The 20274-nt window shown below is 35.5% G+C and overlaps 3 protein-coding genes across 14 annotated transcripts in view; 2 read left to right on the top strand and 1 right to left on the bottom strand.

Annotated features, from left to right (window-relative positions):
- LOC113053114 (peripheral plasma membrane protein CASK-like) overlaps window positions 1–20274 on the bottom strand; it is a 153528-nt gene that overhangs the window by 39274 nt on the left and 93980 nt on the right. For all 12 annotated transcript variants that reach the window (XM_026217837.1, XM_026217839.1, XM_026217842.1 and 9 more), the window contains exons 4-5: window positions 19216–19293; window positions 16421–16493 (exon numbers count right to left, since the gene is read on the bottom strand). In XM_026217837.1, coding sequence (XP_026073622.1) covers window positions 16421–16493; window positions 19216–19293 — 151 coding nt within the window. The remainder of the gene's footprint in view (window positions 1–16420; window positions 16494–19215; window positions 19294–20274) is intronic.
- LOC113053120 (P2Y purinoceptor 14-like) lies at window positions 336–9222 on the top strand. The gene is made up of 2 exons (XM_026217874.1): window positions 336–470; window positions 6184–9222. The coding sequence occupies exons 1-2, from the start codon at window positions 406–408 to the stop codon at window positions 7214–7216; spliced, it is 1098 nt and encodes a 365-aa protein (XP_026073659.1). The 5' UTR covers window positions 336–405; the 3' UTR covers window positions 7217–9222.
- Window positions 9325–14103, top strand: LOC113053121 (probable G-protein coupled receptor 82). Its single transcript, XM_026217876.1, has 2 exons — window positions 9325–9832; window positions 10546–14103. The coding sequence occupies exon 2, from the start codon at window positions 10576–10578 to the stop codon at window positions 11656–11658; it is 1083 nt and encodes a 360-aa protein (XP_026073661.1). The 5' UTR covers window positions 9325–9832; window positions 10546–10575; the 3' UTR covers window positions 11659–14103.

Raw genomic sequence — 20274 nt, 5'->3', positions numbered from 1 at the left:
AGAGGGAACGAAATGCTTTACAATAAGATGGATTAATATGTGAAAAAAAAAATAACTAGTGATCATTCAAAAATGCTTATTCACTGTCAACAGAAAAATATTTAAATGCATACACAAAAAGATTAACAATTTTTATGTCAGTCTTATTCTAGTTATATCTTTTTTAAATGAATTGTTAACTGATTAAATAATTATAAAAAATAGATAAAAAATTATACTATTAAACGAAAGAAAAGAAACGCTTGAGTTTTGTGGGAACTGCCACTAAAAATGAAATGCTTTCAGGATGTGGTCACAAGTGAACATACAGACACCCCACCCACAAACACTTACACACACACAAGATTCTACAAATGAAATAATGAACATGAGTATCAGAAGACAACGAGGAGAGGAATCAGCATCATGTCTGTGCAAGGGAACTTCTCAATCTATTCCTCAGGAGTCAACGATACAGACAGTCATCAAAGGTACACTGATTTGCATCTTACACTTTCTCACCGTAGGGGTTACGATTTTCTTTTTCAATCATATACGCACAAAGATGATGCAAATGGCAACTACAATTACAACTACAGTACATGTTCAACAAATAAGTTGTCAGAACACTTGCAAAAACAAAAATGCCTGAATTTTCTTACTTTGATAAATGAGTACTAAAGGCGAGGCAAAGCAAGTTTATTTATATAGCACATTTCGTACACAATGGTAATTCAAAGTGCTTTACATACAACAAAGTAAAATAATTATGAAGAAAAATTATAACAAAAATAAAACAAGCAATTTTTTTACTTTTAAAATGATTTAAATATTTACTTATTTAAAATTAATTTAAAAACAGTTCGAAACAGAAAATGATTTTCCATAAATAAATAAAAAACAGTGAAAATACAGTGCAATTAGTTCGGACATCGCACAGTGCTCATTCAATAAATGCACAGTTAATTTTAGTGACTTATATACGAGTAAAAGTACTTTAAAATCAATCTTAAATGTAACTGGAAGCCAGTGTAAGGACCTGAGGACTGGGGTGATATGCTCAGATTTCCTGGTTCTAGTCAGAATCCTGGCAGCAGCGTTCTGGATGAGCTGCAGCTGTCTAATGGTCTTTTTGGGAAGGCCGGTGAGGAGCCCATTACAATAGTCCACCCTGCTGGTGATAAAGGCATGAAAAAGTTTCTCCAAGTCTTGGCTGGAAACGAAATATCTAATTCTTGCAATGTTTTTTAAATGATAGTATGCTGATTTAGTTACTGCTTTGACATGACTACTGAAACTAAGGTCTGTCTCCAGAATCGCACCAAGATTCCTGACTTGATTTTTTGTTGTTTGACCCTTAGAGTCAAGGTATGCATTCACCTTGAAAACTTCATCTTTGTTTCAAAATGCAATGACTTCCGTTTTTTCTTTGTTTAACTGAAGAAAATTCTGGCACATCCAAATATTAATTTAATCAATGCATTGGCAGAGGGAGTCAATGTGGCTGTAGTCATTTGGAGATAAGGCTAGGTAAATCAGGGTATCATCAGCATAACTTTGATAGGTAATTTGGTTCTTCCTCATTATTTGACTTAGTGGAAGCATATACAGGCTAAACAAGAGTGGTGCAAGTATTGGGCCTTGTGGGACTCTGCATGTCATGGACGTCCACTTAGACTTATGCTCTCCTAGACTCACATAATAGCCTCTGCCTTCTAAGTATGACCTGAACCATTTGAGTACCATCGCAGAAAGCCAGACCCAGTTTTCCAGTCTCTTTAGTAGTATGTTATGATCGACCGTGTAAAACGCAGCACTGAGATCTAGCAATACCAGCACCGATATTTTGCCAGAGTCACAATTTAAACGAATATCATTTATTATCTTAATGAGTGCTGTCTCTGTGCTGTGATGTGGTCTAAAACCAGATTGAAAATTGTCCAAGTATCCATTTGAGTTTAGGTATTTGTTCAGCTGATTAAAAACGACCTTTTCTATAATTTTGCCTATGAAAGGAAGATTAGATATTAGTCTAAAAATGCTCAAAATAGTGTTATCAAAATTGCTCTTTTTCAGGAGGGGCTTAACAACTGCAGTTTTCAGGGAGTTTGGAAATGTCCCAGAAAGAAGTGAGGCATTCACTACTTCTGAAAGATCTGCTTCTAAACCGTTAAGCACACTTTTGAAAGAAAATGTGGGAAGTTTGTCAAGATAGCAGTTTGACGATTTTAGATGCTGCACTATGACTTCCAGAATTTTGCTATCAATGGCTTCAAAAATAGACATAGTATCTTTTTGATATTGTAGGCAAATATTTCTGACCTCTGCATTACTTGAGGATGTGCAAATCGCCTTCCTGATATTAATGATTTTCTCAGAATGAAGGATGCAAACTGATTGCTTTTGTTGTCTGAGAGCATTTCACTTGTAATCTGACTTGGGGGGGTTGTCAGTCTCTCAACAGTGGCAAAAAGAGTACGAGTGTTATTTAAGTTACTGTTCATAAAGCAAGTGACAGCTATTTCAACATCGGCTAGTTGCTTCAGCAATATTGGAGAAGGGAATCAGTTTCTCACTCTTCTCTCCAAAACAGTTGGTTGATAATATCGTTTTAGAAGTGATGTGTGGGATTAGTTTTGTCAGTTGCAGCTCTTTAATGGGTGGTGGCTTAGTCAATGTGGTCTTCAAGGTGAATATTGGGGTTTAGTGTCATTTTGCGTTATTAGCATGTTGTTTAATACAATCCTTCTTAGTGCTTGATGGTCCCTAACATTCACCCACTATAGAGCATCACAGTCCCACCCACAGCCAGTGCCGGAAGTAAAAATTCAATACAATTTCTGCATTGACATTTGGGAAATAAGCCATAAAAACGTAGCCATACATGGTAGACTTAAAACCAGCTACGGCTGTACTAAGCGATAGTATATGCTCATATAAATGCCAAAAGTTCATGGGGCACTAACCTTGTTTTGAAATAAATTCCTTTTATTCGTGATGTCTTGGATAAGTACTTCATTACCCACAACCCTGAACAATCCCACAATCCCACAGTAATGCATCTGATTGGTGGAACTCGTGGAACTGTCTGGTTAAACCCCGCAAAGGTCCGTGACGACTGAAGATCATTAATAAAAAAATTAAATTAAATTAAAACCTGTGTTGCGTTTTTGCACAGTAGACTTATCAGTGCAATCATGAGCTCATTGGCTGCCATGATGGCTTTTTTCAAAGAGGAAAACAAGTGTTCAAGGGGGTGAAAACCACTTTAGATAGGGTCATGTAATGTTAGTTGAGTGTAGCGTGTCCTTCGGTCAGCTTGTGGGTTTTGTAAGGGCCAGCATGAGGGACAAGACCTACAAAGTTTTGGTGAGTTTTGCCGGGAGGTTGGTAACGTTAGTTAGCATTATCGTCCACTTTAGCTAGGCTACTGTAGCCTTCATATGGTATGAGTCATATCAAGCATTTTATGATGCCACTGTCAAAACAATATTTAGCCTAGGCATTTTGAGCATTTACTGAACATTTGTGTAATGGCAATGACGTGTTGACGACTGAGCGGTGATTGCAGTCAGGTACAAAGGTTCACGGTTGTGGGCTTCAGTCGAATTCAGTGAGGCGCGGTGGTTTATGGAATGAGTAGTTCCTTCGCTCAAAATGAAAATATGTACACAGTCTTGTACCTTTGACTTTTTTTGGATTTTTCTCTTACTTTTTTCACTCGAAGTGATACGTTGTATGCTTATGAGTTGAGCCGTAGCTGATTATCCTCAGACATGCTCTAAAACTCTTTAGATACAGATTTTTCCAAAAGTCAATATGAGAAATGAATGGGAAATTTATTTCCGGCACCAAAGCTCTCTCGGGCTGTGGGCAGGACTGTGATGCTCTATTCTTTGCTGATGCAGTCTTGCAATGTTTTGTGTCCATGATCATAATTATAAAGGCTGTTGTTCATAAAACACCAAAAAATTGGGCTACGGTTATAGCAATGTTTTTAGGATTGTTTAATGAATCGAAATTTTAAAATAACATCTATTTGAAACAGAAATGTGCTTTTATCATTATACATGCCATTTTCTTCAATTTACTGCATCTTGCTTCATGAAAGTTTTATTTTTTCTTCTTACCCAAAACTTTTTAATTAAGTATGATGTTTTCCACAATAATATTAAGCAGCAAAAATTGGTTTAAACATTGTGAAGATGACATAGTGAACAAAGAAATGCTACTTCAGCAACAAAATCAGCATATTAGAATGATTTATGAAGGATCATGTGCTACTGAAGACTGAAGTATTAAGCAAATATTTATTCATTTTTTTAATAAAAACATTAAAATATTTAATTCAATTAATGTTGCATCCATTTTTTTCCCGCCATCCTTTGGCTACAGTTACAGTAGACTACATAAACGTGCTATCAAGCATGATAAGAGACAAAAGAGAAGTTCATTTGGTACTAGAGTGCAGCCTGTGAAGCAGCTCTCTGTGAACATGGGCATCTGGCACCCGCACACAGAAAGTTGATTCAGACAGTGTGCATACTGAGTTCTCTTTTGTTCTTCAATGAATTGTATTGTGAAACCTGCTGCAAGTCTACGTAAATCAAAGAAAAAAAAGAAACACAGAAATCCATCACTGCTCTGCTGACTGATTGACTTTTATAGCTTGAATAAAGATTCATCTATATTCAATTTAAAGTTTATTTACATGCAGTACAATTTAGTTTATGTATGTTTTAAGTTCACTTTAAAAGTTGTTATATTTTTCAAAGACTATTAAAGGTGCTGTAGGGAACTTTTGTAAAAAAAAATATTTTTTACATATTTATTAAACCTGCCATTATGTCCTGACAGTAGAATATGAGACAGATAATCTGTGAAAAAAATCAAGCTCCTCTGGCTCCTCCCAGTGGTCCTATTGCCATTTGCAGAAAGTCATGCGCTCCCGGTAAAAAACAACCAATCAGAGCTGCGGTCCGTAACTTTTTTTTGTGTTCAAAATGTAGAAAAATGAACATAATAAGCGAGTACACCATGAATCCATTTTCCAAACCGTGTTTTTAGCTTGTCCTGAATCACTAGGGTACACCTATAATAAGTATTTATACTCAGACTATTTTAGATTGCTTCGGGGTACCGCGGCGGAGTAACCCAGTACCTTTGTGATTCTTCATAGACATAAACAGAGAGAAGTAGTTCCGGCTACAATGTTCTTCCGCAAGACGCAAGCAGTTCTGTTTATTAACCGCTAGAGCGTCAAAAGTTCCCTACTGCAGCTTTAAATGTTACAAATAATAGCTTTAAATTATACTGTAAAATTGAATGGCTATAATTAATGGCAAAAAAATGAGGGAAAAGGCATTTAATAGACATCAGCAGCAGCGTTGATATCAGTGATACTGGTCTTCATTAATAGGCAATTTAGTATAAACATACCATTAAAATACATTTAAAATATACCATATATTCATGTTGTTTACATTATAAATAATTAGTTATTTTTAATGATATAATTTAATATAATCACAATATATTTATTTTATTCAAATAAATGCATGTTTGGTGAGGGTAAGAAACTTAAAAAACAATAAAAAAATCGTAATGATTCCACATTTTTGACCAGTTGTGTGTGTGTGTGTGTGAGTGAGTGTATAAATGCATACTGTCCTGCTGACTAAAAGGTAAACTTCAGTCAGGTGCATGAGTGGGTCGGGGCCGAGAGCTGTGGGAACTGAGCGAGGGGGGTGGAGTAATTTGGAAATGAGCGACACCTGCTTGACCCACCGGTCTCGAGTCCCACGGAGGAGATTGGAAGGATACAAAAGAGGAGCGACGGCAGTGAAGGACGAGAGAGGACCAGGCCTGGGTTTTATTTTATTTTTTTGTGCATGGCAGTTGTCTGTGAGGGGCTGTCGCGCTGTTTTGCGTTTATTTTATTTTTAAAGTGTCCTTTGAATTGAAATAAAATAACCACAAAACAGGCCTGGTCCTCTCTCGTCCTTCACTGTCGTAGACCAGTGAGTGGAGCCGGTGTCGCTCTTTTCCAAATCACTCCACCGGCCTCGCTCCGTTCCCACGGCTCTCAGTCTCGCCCCGCCCCACTCATCACATCAGGATACACAAAAAAATGGCTTATTTCTATACAGAGATGTGAAGCTGTGGGTTTCTCATTTTCATTTCCTTCTTTTTTTATTTCTGTAGCACATGCATGATAAAACCTGATGAAAGCCATAAAATCATCTTGCCTTGGCTCTATCTCGCGTTGGCTGTCCTGGGCCTTCCAACCAATGGAATAGTCTTGGTGGATCTTTGGAGATCAGAGAGGACACCCACTATCATCTTCACTTTGAACATAATCATATCAGACCTGCTGATGTGCTTCAGTTTTTTCATCAGAATAGCCTACTACAAAGAAAACACCAACTGGCAGTCTGGAACTCCAGCATGCAAAGCAGCAGAAATGATCATTTTCTCGTGCTTCTACATAAACCTTTATTGCAACATGGGCTTTCTTTTGTGGACCAGCATTAATCGCTATACCACAGTGGTAAAACCAGGCTACGCCTTATTTAAGGTCTTTAAACATACACAGTCTTGTTGGATCCTCTGCTTTTTAACCTGGTTGATTGTCATCACAGTTGTGGGGGCTAGTATGGGGGTTAAACTGAGGCTACAAATGAATGGGACCTGCTTTGACCAAGTTGTCAATAGTTACATTTTCTATAAAAATAAGTTTAATACTATCCACTGCTTAGGTACGTCAGCATTCTTCTTCATCTTGTGCTTGATGTTGGTCAGCTATAGCCTGCTGGTCTTCCATCTGCAGAAAGTAAGGGGAGGAAGTCTAGTCGGTGCTGGATATGGGCCCGGGGGAGGTCTAAAGGTTCGTAGGAAGATCCTGGCTTCAGTCATAATGTTTGTACTCTGCTTCCTACCCTACCACGTGCAAAGGATCAACTTATTAATATCAGAGCATGAAAACTGTCAGGCAGAGTTCAGGATTAAAAGGTGTACCATCTTCATAGCAGCTCTCAGCTGTTGCCTGCATCCTGTCCTCCAGCTGGTGTTCCGTTCCCGCTGCTGTCGGGCCAATCGCAACAACAGGGCCAAACCCAAACCTGACTACTCCAAGAGCCTGGACACACCTCAGATACATACTTTAAATGTGACAGAACACATTGAAGAGGCAAAAAGAAATTCAACTGAACGAAGCTGCAAACAAACTGAAGAATGAGAGAGAGAGAAAAAAAAATGCTTTGCAACTTTGCTTTTCCTGTGTGATGCATGCGGTGATCTGTGAAACACGCTAACCTCAGGGAAATGTGTTTTGCAATCATTACTCTTCGGCAGAAGCAAACGTTTTGGCCAATTTACATGATAGCATGGTACCTCAGCATATTAAGTTACTTTTTAGTACTTTTTTTCAATATACAGTACATACTATACAACAACAGTCCTAACTGACTACCTTGAAGCAACGTTTTCTGTATTAATGGCAACTAAACTATTATTTCAGTAAGGCTTTGTGTTGATATTGTGCTATCTGCTTTTGTATTTATTAATTTATGTATTAAATATTACAGGCACACAATATATACTTTGCATAGGCAAATTGCATTCAGTACAATTTAATGTTATTCACAGAAACCATCTTTCTCAAAGTAGGTTGTCTAAATTTTCTCCAGAGATATAACCGACACTTAAAATGTCCAGAAGCAGAGGTGAGGCTTAACCATCAGTTCCTCACATGTCACAAACTTTATGGAAATTATATTTTGGTCATCTTTCTGGGGTATTTTAAAAGAGTTACAAAGGCTGATCCTATCAATGCATTGTTTGTTGCGGTGCCAGTGGGTATGAACAAAGTAGTACAAGAGGAACCCCTCAGCATGTTACTTGCAAAATGTCTGATTTTACAACAGAGCTGAGATACATTCAAATTCTGCACAGAATTCTCTGTTATGAAAAGATCAAACAGCACTGAGGTAATTCAGAAAAACAGAAGTAGTAACCCACATGGTGCTGTGGCAGAAACAGTCAGATGTTATTAACTGCATTACTTATTTCAGAGTTTGTACAACCTTTTTAAGGAGGGAAATTGAAGTAATTTTCTGTGACTCAAGTATTTCACACAACTAGCCAGTACTTTAAAGCTCTAAAAATAAAATCATTTTAAATGTAATTTTTAGTTATTGTGGTAAACAAACACTTGTGTAAAATAATAATAAAAACAAAAATGCATCAAATTACCACAATAACCAGCAGATGGAAGCAGAGGAACATTTATTGGTTGTTCATTTCTACTTTTTGCTTTATAATTTGATATTATAAAGTCACTAATTTCTTCAAAATTTTGCACACATTTGTCTATGAAGTCACAAAATTCCTTGAAAAACAAACTTAGAATAAGAATCACACATAAAGCAAGAGTACTCCTTTTATAATAACTTAAGCTGTCAGTCAGTTCCGTATAATGCTATAGACGAATAATGATACATTCATATTATTAGAAAATGCAGTTATTAATGCAAAACAATAATAATTTATATAATAAAATACCCCCAGAAACAATGTGTATTACATAAGGAGTAATAATGCACACCCGAGATGTATGGGCCGGAGTTAATTATTGCATTTATACTATGGTTACACACCTAAGGACACCGTTTAACTGATATATTTTAAGGCATTCCTCCGTTTTTTGTCCTAAAAACCCCTGAGTGTAGAGTTAATTCCTTACGCATCTCATCCAACGCCTGCATTCCAAAACGTCATTTTAAACCTACAGTAGTAACAGAGACATGAGCCGTTGATGCAGACTAATGCAGTTAATAATAAAGTTATTAGAGAGAGAGAGAGAATAGGCATGTGAATGGATAATAATAGAATAAACGTATTGTTGTTTATAATATTTATTTGCTTGGCCAGTATCATTGTGGGTTTTAGTCATTTTGCTGTTGTAGGCTGTAAAGACCTTTGAAATAACTTAAATAATTTGGTGAAGTGATATGGCCATGTAATGCGATCAAGACCTGACTGAAACTACGTTAACCGTGCATTTCCCTGAAAATAATCACAGACCTTAAAACGTTTGTCAGCCAATCAGATTCAAGCATTCCACAGCCCCATAATGTAACAATGAATGAATGAATGAATGTATTGGTGCATTACAGTAGATGTACTGTTACTCAGATTATGCGTACACACATTTTTTCTTTTGTTGTTGTTGTTTTGTTTTCAATGTCACTGGGATGTTAACTCGTAACCACCCAGCATATATATTTGTGTTTATATATATATATATATATATATATATATATATATATACAAATAGGGGAAACCAGCTCTGTAATCTACATTCAGGTATTGTTGTGTGCTAAAACTACAATAAATTATGTTTCTTAAAAAAAAATGCATTCATAAAATAAATCAATATAAGCATCAATGTGATTTTAACATTTGTTTTGTATAGTCCTTTCATTAAGAGGTCCTTCATAAGAGATCATGAGGAGACCATTAAAAATCCTTCATAGGTATTCAAGAGCAGATGTGACTTGAAGTTTTACAAAAAGTCTAGATGATACTCAAATGTCTTGTCCAAAAAATACCCTAGGTTTCCCTCCATGTACCAATTATTTTAACAATTCTATAAAACATTTGTTTATAAGCTAATTTATGAAGCATCATATTTTACAGTTTCACAGTAGTTCTACAATCAGGAGCCTCGCAAAAGACACTCACGCTCAGACTGTCACTTCCTTTAGACAGCCAGTCAAGGGAGGGGGTCCAAAACATACAGCAGCTACTTAACAGATGCCTGTTAAACATATCAGTGACTGCATTTGGAGAGGTAAGTGTATTATATTGTATTTATTATGCATTATATTCTTACTCTTATATTGTTATTTAGAAATGTTTAGTCATTTAGAATTAAAACCAAAACACTGTAAAATATTAGTTTCAACTACCGATTTCTTTATTATAAAAATCTAAAAGTCTATTTATCTTGGAAACTCAAGTAAATATTCGACAGTATTTTTTTTTAATGAAAAGTCCACCTATTAAATTTATGGATCAAATACTAGGATAAAGATAAGAAAAAGACAAAAACAAAAACCAAGTAAATAAAACGGCAAAACTTTTGCTGTTGTTGCTGCTGTGAAATGCTGTAAAAACTCAAGCACACTTTACTGCTGAGAAAACTGCTGGATTAACGACTTTATATACATTATATATAGAATTATATCTTAATATTTTTCAAATAGCTTAATAATCTCCTGTTTTCCTGATAAAAGTGCATGTCTGCATGCTAAAAAAAACCCTGACTTATTGTGAAAGTGGTTTATCAGCTTCTGCAATTGGCTTTGAATATCGTTTACATTTCTGTAAATATTCTTAGTTACTTCTGTAAATACAGGAAACAGGAAGCACAGTTTTTTTTATTAGCATGTAATTTTCACTTACAGTATGTACTAACAGTAAACCCTTAAGATTAAGTTAAATTGTTGTATCCTTAACTCATTTTAACAGTAATATAACTATTTACATTTTTTCTACCCTTAGCTACTGGGGATCTCTTTTTCTGAGCTCTCAATGGCAAACGATTCACATGCTGAATCTTACCTGTGCCAAACGTCCACTACAAGCGTAGTCCTGCCCATTATCTACACCATTATGTCTATCACTGGCCTGCCAGGGAATGCTATTTCTCTCTGGGTGTTCATGCGCAAAATTGCGGTCAAAACGTCTACTCACATATACCTGATAAATCTAGGAATCTCAAACTTGCTACTCTGCCTCACCATGCCATTCCAGGCCATATACTACTCACTTGGGACCAAATGGCACCAGCACAACACCATGTGCCAGATGGCAATAAATGGTCTAACTCCAGTGATCCACATCAATATCTGCATTGGCGTGATGATATTGAGCTGGGTGGCACTCAGTCGCTTCGCCTCATTGATTCAACATTCCCATGCTGACCGTCCAAGCCGGTGGCTAAAAATTATACCAGGTGCCTTCCTCTGTCGAAAACGACAAGTGAAACTGGCCTATGCTCTGTGCCTGGTCACCTGGACCATCGTAACCATAGTGGTCATTTCCTTTGTGGTGCTGTACTCGATCAGTGTGAAAGAGAGCAATGAAACGTGTTACAGCATAGCAGTGGAGGTTGGTGGGGAAGGATCTCACGTCTTCGCATTAGTGGCTGTTTCAATGTTCTTTGTCTTCTTCCTGTTGGTCTTATGCACTTACATGGCCGTGATCAGGCACATCTGGAGGTCCAGAAGAAGCACAGTCATTTCAGACAACCAGCGAGTATATGCAAGAGTGTTTCGGAATATTATTGTCATTATGGTGGTGCTGGTGGTCTGTCTCCTGCCGCACCACATTTATAAAGCAATCTTCATTCATATCATAAACGAGCAGTCTGGGTCTGCATCACCACCAAATGACGCTTGTCATCCACTATCCATGTATGTGGAGTTGAAGAACATCCTGCTCTGTTTAGCAACTCTGCGGTGTAGCACAGACCCCATCATGTACTTCCTGCTGGACAAGATGTTTCGTAACCATGCGCTTAGCCTGCTGAGATTACACGTTAGTGCAAAAGACAGTCAGTCATCAAAGTCTAATATGGGACCGTTATCTCTGGTAACAAGTGGGTGTCTTTAGACATTACTTGAGTAGATACTATACACGGACATAAAGGAGTCTCACTGTGAGCGGTGATCCCTAAATATTTAGCTCTGGTTCAGGGAGAAACTGACACAAATCAGACTTGTGTTTCCGCTCCCACACTGGTTTGAATCACTGGAGTACTTTATGTAGCGTTAAAGACATAGTTTATCAATCTCAGACTTTCCTTTTCTGTTCAAAATATTTAGTTCTTACTTAACTGGAGTCATTAATTGAGAAAAATGATATCTGTGAAGTATTTAATCAGGTTTTAAAAATCACCATAGTACAGAAATAGTGATTTTTTTTGCCAATGGATGCTAGTAATGTGATGATACTTTTGCTTTTAGATCTAATGGCAATGTTTCATACAACTGATCTCCCGTCTTGAAACGTGCTGGCATTTCTGGAAATGCCATAAATTGTATTAAGTTGTACCTTTTAAATAGAAGTTTTGCTGTTCGTATGGGGAAGTGTACATCAGCTTCAGCACTTTTATGATGTGGCATTCCTCAAGGTTCTGTTTTAGCACCACTTTGCTTTTCTCTTTATATGCTCCAGCTAGGTCCGATTTGGAATAAATACAATGTGTCATTTCATTGCTATGCAGACGATATGCAATTGTATGTACCATTCAAACCAAATGACTCCACCACCTAGGAAAAATTGTTGACCTGTTTTAATTAAGTCAAAGCATGGTTGTCTACAAATTTTTGGAACCTAAATGAATCGAAAACAGAATTGATTCTCTTTGGTCCTTCTGAACCTGGAGACACAGTGTGATTTTCGATAGCAAGCTAAAATTTTACAAACAGGTAAAGTAAATCGTCAGAATGAGATTTTTCAAATTGAATTAGATCTTTAAAATTAAGCCTTTTTTATTATTCATGCGTTTATCTTTTCGAGACTACATTACTGCAACTCATTATATTATGGTGCGCCAAATCAAATTTTAGATAGATTGCAGATGGTCCAAAATGCATCTGCAAGAATGGTCACAGGCACTTGTAAATTAGATCATATAACCCGGTGTTAAGATAATTGCATTGGTTGCTGGTTCCTTTTGGAGGATTAATTTTAAAATCCTATTTCTTATTTTTAAACCTCTATGGTATAGCTCTATCGTATATTTCAGATCCAATTCAGGAACAAAAGCCAACGGAAATCTTATGATCTCAGTCACAGAAACTTCTAGTTGTCCCTCAGTCAAAAATGAAATCTAGAGGGGATTGCACCTTTGCAGTCGCGCCTCTAAACTATGGAAGAGCTTGCGCTATATATTAGGGATGTACCAACACTTGAGTTTAAAAAACCTTTTTTATGGTAGCGTTCGATCAGAGATATGTGTGAAGGTTGCTAAAGGGTTAAATAAGTATTTTTGTCCTTATTTAGGATATATTTAGCCTTTTATATATATATATATATATGTTTTTTTTTGTAGATATTTGGTTATGGTTTTTAAATGTTTTCCCTTCCTATTTATGTTTTTGTTTGTACAGCACTATAGTCAACTCTGTGGTTTCACTCAGCGCTTGAGAAATCATTTTGAAATCTGATTTTACGACACCAAGACCTGAAATTTCTGTCATCATTTTTGTCAATCTAAACATTAATGGCTTTCCCTCTTCTGTTGTCTCAGTGTTTTTTTTTTTTTGTCAATAAAGTCAGCATGAAATGGAAATTCACAAATTCTCCAATCATTTATTCCACCTAAAACCTCTCTTTCTTACAACTGACAAGAAACTTGCAGTCAGTTTGCATCCAATCACAAACCAACTATTTGAACTAAGTACCTGTAATAAATTTTTCCTTCTTTGATCAGATTTTTCATTTGGATGTATTTTTTTGCTACTTATGTTTCATCACAACTTCAGAAAGTCATACACATTTGGAATGACATGGGGGTAAATTATAACAGAATGAAAAAATATATTTTTTTGAAGTACAGTGTGCCTTTGACATGTTTTTTTCACATATTTACAGCATGCCACATTTTTACTTTTAAATATTGTACTGACATGTCAGGCTGTTTTTCAAACATATGTTACTGTTACAGGTCGTTGTACATGCAGGACAGCTTGTTTCCTTTTTTGTTACATTACATTTACTCACTTTCCTGTTTCTATTCGCATGCTGGTTACTGTGGTAAATGTAATGGCCTTATAATTTCTGTACTAGCTGTGTTAACAAGAGTGCTTGCAAATGGTGCTTTTACTTTTCTGCAGCACACTTATATGTCACAGGTAAAGATGCATGATGGAGTAGGTATCCATCTATGTTTCTAATGACAGCAGCATTAAAGGCCATTACTGTACAGACAGTAAATGTTAGAGTCTATCAGGAGCTTCAACGTCTGCATCCATATTCCTATAAAATAGCAAGATTATAGTTACCTATATTGTCAAAATGGCCTGATACTTCAAAGAATCCATGATGTCCTTCATACAGTCATGTCTCAACATGAAGGTCATACTTGTCTAGTGTTCTTCTTACACACTGCATTGAAATGGTTTTCCTCCTTTCATCGGGTCACCTTGCAAGTATTTGGCTGTACATTGCAGGTTCTTCTCAGTTGCTCTGATTAAACATGTTATGATATTGTGCTTTTTCTTCAGCACCCTCAAAGGTTTTCTGGTAAAACACACTTAGGAACACTTAAGTTTAGGAATAAGGCTGAGAGCTGTGTCTCTAGGATCTTTCAATGTCTTGGAAATCTTCATATAGCCTTAGACTTTCTAAAGTAGTACAATATGTATTCTCTTTAGCTTTTGTGAGATCTCTGTTGACATTTTTGCTACTAAACTGTATGTGTAACAGCTCAAGCTAATTCTGTTTTTGGTAACACTTTAGAATAAGGTTCGATTAGTTAATGTTAGTTAACTACTTTCGTTAACATGAACTAAGCAAGAACAATCCTTCTACAGCATTTATAAGTCTTAGTTCATGTTAATTTCAACATTTACTAATGCATTATTTAAATCAAAAGTTGTGCTTGTTAACAATAGTTAATGCACTGTGAATTACCATGAACTAACAATGAATAACTGTATTTTCATTAACTAACATTAACGCAGATTAATAAATACAGTAATAAATGTATTATTCATTGTTTGTTCTTGTTAATTAATACATTAACTAACATTAACTAATGGAACCTTATTCTAAAGTGTTACCCTGTTTTTAATAGAGTTTCTAAAGGCTTGTGTTTTGAGACTGTTTTAATTCCCCACCATGCAAATAAGTGATTTAAAAACAGCAAGGTTGAATAGGTGTTGAATAATTGAGACATAGCAGTATTATTAAAAAATCTTATGACTCAAAAATATTACATTATATATTGACAATATCACTTTTAATATGCCAACGAACTGTTATAGATGCATTTTTTTTTAAACCTGGATCTTCAGAAAAGCTTGTATTTTTGAAGTACTGCAGTCTCTGAGGGGTTGAGTAATTTTGATTGCAACTGTTGCTAGCTCCATAAAGCCATTTTGTCAGAATATAGTCAGTGATATAAAAGGCAAAGCTTAGTCTCAGTGTATCCAGACAGAAAACTTAAAAGCTAAAAGGAAACCATTTGCTTTGTGTAGTATCAAATTAATGGTGCATATACTAAACTTACAAAGCAGTTCACAAAGATCAATGGTAAATATGAGTATTATAAATGGTGATGGTAGATTTGCATTTCAGAGGCATCACACCCTGAAGTTGCAAATACCTAATTTTCTCTTTCAAATCACATATATAGTATAAAGCCAGATACATACATAAGTAAAGTAAGACAAGTAAAATCTACAGTGCTGATACTGCTCATTACACACTTTGTCTAAATTTTCAACAAAGTTTGTGTTTGCATTTATTGATGACAGTTCAGTGATACACAGAATGTAATTATTAATTAAACCAGCGATTGTTATGTCTGATCAATGGCAAATATTATTGGTAGTGAAACATATTTTGAGCTGTAAAAATAAATGTAGCAAAATTTTATTTTCATGTTTAACTTTTTTAATTGTCACATTTATTTTTGAAGTGTTGTTGCTGTATATGTTTGAGGTTTGTATTCAAATACTGTAAATAAAGATTTCTTAAAAAAAAAAAAAAGAAACCTATATATTAATATAAGTAAACCAAATGTCCTGGCTTGATAATAAATTGCATTAGCATAGCAGAATATATGAAGATTATTTCCTGTAAGCATCGGCGATTTTTGGGAGACATGTTTTCTATAGTTCTGGGTTGAGTTATAGGTTAGTTCAGCTTTTAAGCAATTGTCAGCACTTTATATTCGTTTCCCTTCTACTGACAGCTGAAGGATATTCATGAGAAATTAGTACAGTTTACTCTTGCAGTGTGATGGTAGGCTTGCACCATATGATAGAAGGTGGAAGTTGCAAAAGTGTGAAAACTGCTAAGACATGTAAATGTGTAAAAAAAAAAAAAAAAAGGAAAAAAAAAGTTTTTTTTTCATCTGTTTGGTTGAAGTATACAAGATTTCTGGGAAATGTGTTTGCTGCGTTCTCTTTAAAATATGTCCAAGAAATGTACACACTGGTCTGTTATTGTTGGGACATTTCCACGGCCCTAAACATGATGTGGTACAAAACGAAACATGATTAGTTACTTTACCTGTCAGTCATGTGGGCTCTTAGGTTCCCAAACCTAATGCTATCAGTATAAAGGTCTGGCTATGTGATACTAGAGTTTGGAAAACCTTACATTCATCTGAATCACTAAGACACCACTGAGGCTACAGTACCTTTACGTCCCGGTGAATGATGTTGTTGTCATGGCAGTACCGCAAGGCCTCAAGGATCTGTCTCATGTAGTGACTAAAACAGAAGGAGAGTAGGGACAATGAGAAAGAGAGAAACCCATATTAACTTCAAATTTTAAAATGCTCATTTTGTTTTGGTTACACCATGTTGTCAAAACATGTCGCATAGTGTCGCATCTTGACATTACTTCCTGCCGTGTTGCATTCATATATCATTCGGACCGCACCAGAGTTTGTTTGCAAGCGGAATGAGACCCATCTTTTTTTAGAGGTCTTGGTACGTTTGTTTGGTGTGCACCAGGGTTTAGATCGCAGGGTTCACACTTACCCTGGGTTAATTATAACATTTATTTGAATTAATTATTCAATCGATCGAGAGAGAGAGAGAGGTGACAGTTGTGTGTGTGTGAATTACCTGCACATCTCTTTACAAACAATGAGGCTGTGAGTTTAGTTACTTTAAAAAGTTAGTTAGTTAAAAGTTGCGAGGCTGCACTGACTGCACTTAATATTAGTCTTATATTAATAATAATACTTAATTAACATTGTGATTTACTGTCCCTGTTAACATATTATTCATTTTAAAGTCAAAAACCAATCAGATATTTTTTAGAGTTGTTCCGATTCCGATACTAGTATCGGAAATATCTCCGATACCACAACAAATTCTGGCATCGGCATCGGCGAGTACATGAACCCATATACCGATCCGATACCATTTTCTTAAAAAATACCTAGTTATGACCGCAAGCTTTGCCTAACCGCTGCACGGTTCTTCTTCGCTGCTCAAAATGCATTGAAAACACAGGAAGTTGTGCTGTGTTGCCACAAGCAACCCCTGTTTAGAGCAGCGAAGAAGAAATGAAAACGCGTTAGCAGCCCTGATCTATATATGACTGGATCACTCATCACATTCTAAACTGCCAAAAGACAGTGAAGCCGCTTCTATATTATAGATCAGTGGTTAGCAGTATGTCTCTGTAGTACCGGTAGTTACAGACTCTCGAGTATATTCAGTACCGGCAGCTGCGTTCAGTCGCTTCCGTGTATGTCAAAGCGCAGGGCTCCAGACAGTAGCCGAATATATACTAGTGTCTGTGAATATTAAACTGCAAAATACTATTTAAATATTACTCCCGCAAAATCTACATCTCTGTGGGTGACTGGCACAGATGCGCTAGAGCTCGCTGTTTTGTAGTCTCTGCTGTGTGTCATGAGGACACGAACGCATAAACCGTCACTTCATGAGAATTTACCGTTTCATTTGAGAATACTGTCATATCATAAACACAGACACTCAAAGATCTTCATGGCAGCCCATTAAAATAAATGTTTGGTTTACATGAGTAAATTGACAATATATAAAGCTACTGTTGTAGCCTACAGTAATAATAATACGTCTCTATAATAATAATAATTATGCCTAGATGGTTGCTTGTTTTTTACTTGTTTTGTTGTAAAGAGATTATCTGATTAATAGATCTTTTTTTATATTCCTAGACTTATTTGTTGCAGTTTTTTTATACAGTTATATTGTAAAACTTAAATACCTTTTTTAGTTTGCGGTGTTAGATTTTTGGCTGCATTTGAAGTTCTTTTTTGCATATGAAAATAAATAATACTGTCAAATTCATGTTAGATAATAAAAATACTGTAATAAATACAGTAGTTCACCATGTATTTGTTCATGTTTTATTGAGGGATCTGTCTGAAGCACACCATAAAAAGAATTCTAGCAATTTACACAGGGCTAGTAGTATATACAGCTGTATATACAGATACACACCCAGGTATCGGATCAGTACTCGGTATCGGCCGATACCCTGAGCCCAGGTATCGGAATCGGTATCGGGAAGAGAAAAAGGGTATCGGAACATCTCTAATATTTTTTTCTCCATGTTTGCAAGTTCTCTAACTCAGGTCCAAAGGAAATGTTGAAAGAATGTACAAACTAAACAATTGTGACCCTGGACCACAAAACCAGTCTTACGTCGCTTGGGTATATTTGTAGCAATAGCCAAAAAAACATTGTATGGGTCAAAGTAACTGATTTTTCTTTTTTGCCAAAAATCATTAGGATATTAAGTAAAGATCATATTCCATGAAGATATATATCTCATACCCTAAATGTATCAATTAATCCAATTTTTGATTAGTTATATGAATTTAATTTGGACAACTGGTGATTTTGTCATTTAGATTTTTTTTTTCACCCTCAGATTCGAGATATTCAAATATTGTCCTATCCTAACAAACCATACATAAAAGAAAAGCTTATTTATTCAGCTTTCAGATTATGTATAAATATAACTTTTGGCCCTTTTGACTGGTTCTGTGGTCCAGGGTCACAATTTTGAGATCAATTTCCATTTATTTTAAAAAGGGAAATACTGACATGGATGTTTAGAGAGCAGAGTTTTTTTTTCATCTTTTTATTTTTAATGGAAGAGATTGACTTTTTTTGTCTTTATTATTATTTTGTGCTGTACCATTTAATTGCATTGCTATTTCTGTTTCAAAAGGCAGCAATAAATAACATGTGTTCATGTGATTTTATACATTTGTAGTGTTAAATAATAATCGTGATAACTGTGAAATAGTGATTATTCTTCAGAATATAATAGTACAAACAAATTCTATAATCGTTGCATCCCTAATGGTGAATAATTTTCTAATTTTGGGGTAAACTATTGCATTAAAGAGAAAAATCTCAGTCTACAACCTTAAGAAGAGCACATGAACGGGAAATGGATTAAATTGTCCTCAAAGGGCTTTACCTGGCTACTGCCTCACTGTAAACAAAACCAGCGTCTGCTCTCTTCACAATCTCAAAGCAGAGATCTGCTCCATCCATGCTGAAAGACAGAACAAGACAGGAAACTCATCAGCAATATAAAGTTAAAATACTGGTACAATTGGTTTTAAAATCTAATTCTAACTGAACTTTACAAGAAATAATTACAAATCTAAGATATGAGCCAAATCTACATGGGTGATTCTCATGAAATTTAAGTTACAAAGAATTAAAATATTATTCTTTTTTTTAATGTTTGTATCAACAAATTTCCTTTTCAAGCATTAAGAGCAAGGTCTGGAATGTTGGTGAGCATAAATTGTAAAGTTCTCCAAAACAAGTCTTCAAAGATCTCATTACTGCAACAGTCTGAAAACATCAATGCCATTAGGAAAACTAATACATTTTTATGGATTATTAACAGTTTATGATCATTAACAGTCATGCAGTTACCTGAAACTCTGAAATAAAATATATTTTTAAATTAACATTTATTTAATTTTCAGTTATTTACCACAACACGTTCTGCAATTTGCAACCTAATGTTTTTACTATTTTATTGAAGACTGACAAATTTTCAAAATGATATGGCAAACCTGAAACAACATCATGTATAGACTCTGCACATATATTTAAAATTAAAACATTTTCTATTTATTAAATAAACATTAAAAGAACAGTTTGCACACTAATACAACTGTGAATAACGGTCTCAGACTGTTCTTACTGTTCTGTGCCCATCATCCGCTATTTCCATCACTTAATTCAGCCACTCTTCTTTAAAGCATGAGGATGTTTTATTTCACATGTCATTACACTTGCATTAGCTCTTGTGTTGAGCTATTTTGTCCGCAGCCATAAAAATATTAAATTTGTACAGCCTCTTTCTATGAAACACTGTAAACCACATTCACCGGTTCTACAGTATAGTGACAGACCATCTCTATAGCGGTTTGTCTTGAGCAATGCTATTATTTGTCTGTCCTGTGCGCGGCATATTTATTCTTCATGTTATGTTCAGGCTTACAAAGAAATTAACATT

The sequence above is a fragment of the Carassius auratus genome, chromosome 34 (genome assembly GCF_003368295.1).
Source record: "Carassius auratus strain Wakin chromosome 34, ASM336829v1, whole genome shotgun sequence".
In the NCBI taxonomy this organism is placed as follows: domain Eukaryota; kingdom Metazoa; phylum Chordata; class Actinopteri; order Cypriniformes; family Cyprinidae; genus Carassius; species Carassius auratus.
Note: the sequence above shows the minus strand (reverse complement) of the source record. Positions and strands in the feature narration are given on the sequence as shown.

Coding starts and splice junctions, on each gene's coding strand:
- LOC113053120 (XM_026217874.1), top strand. CDS start 406: ATGTCTGTGCAAGGGAACTTCTCAATCTATTCCTCAGGAGTCAACGAT. Junction 471..6,183: donor GATACAGACAGTCATCAAAG/GTACACTGATTT, acceptor TTATTTCTGTAG/CACATGCATGATAAAACCTG.
- LOC113053121 (XM_026217876.1), top strand. CDS start 10,576: ATGGCAAACGATTCACATGCTGAATCTTACCTGTGCCAAACGTCCACT.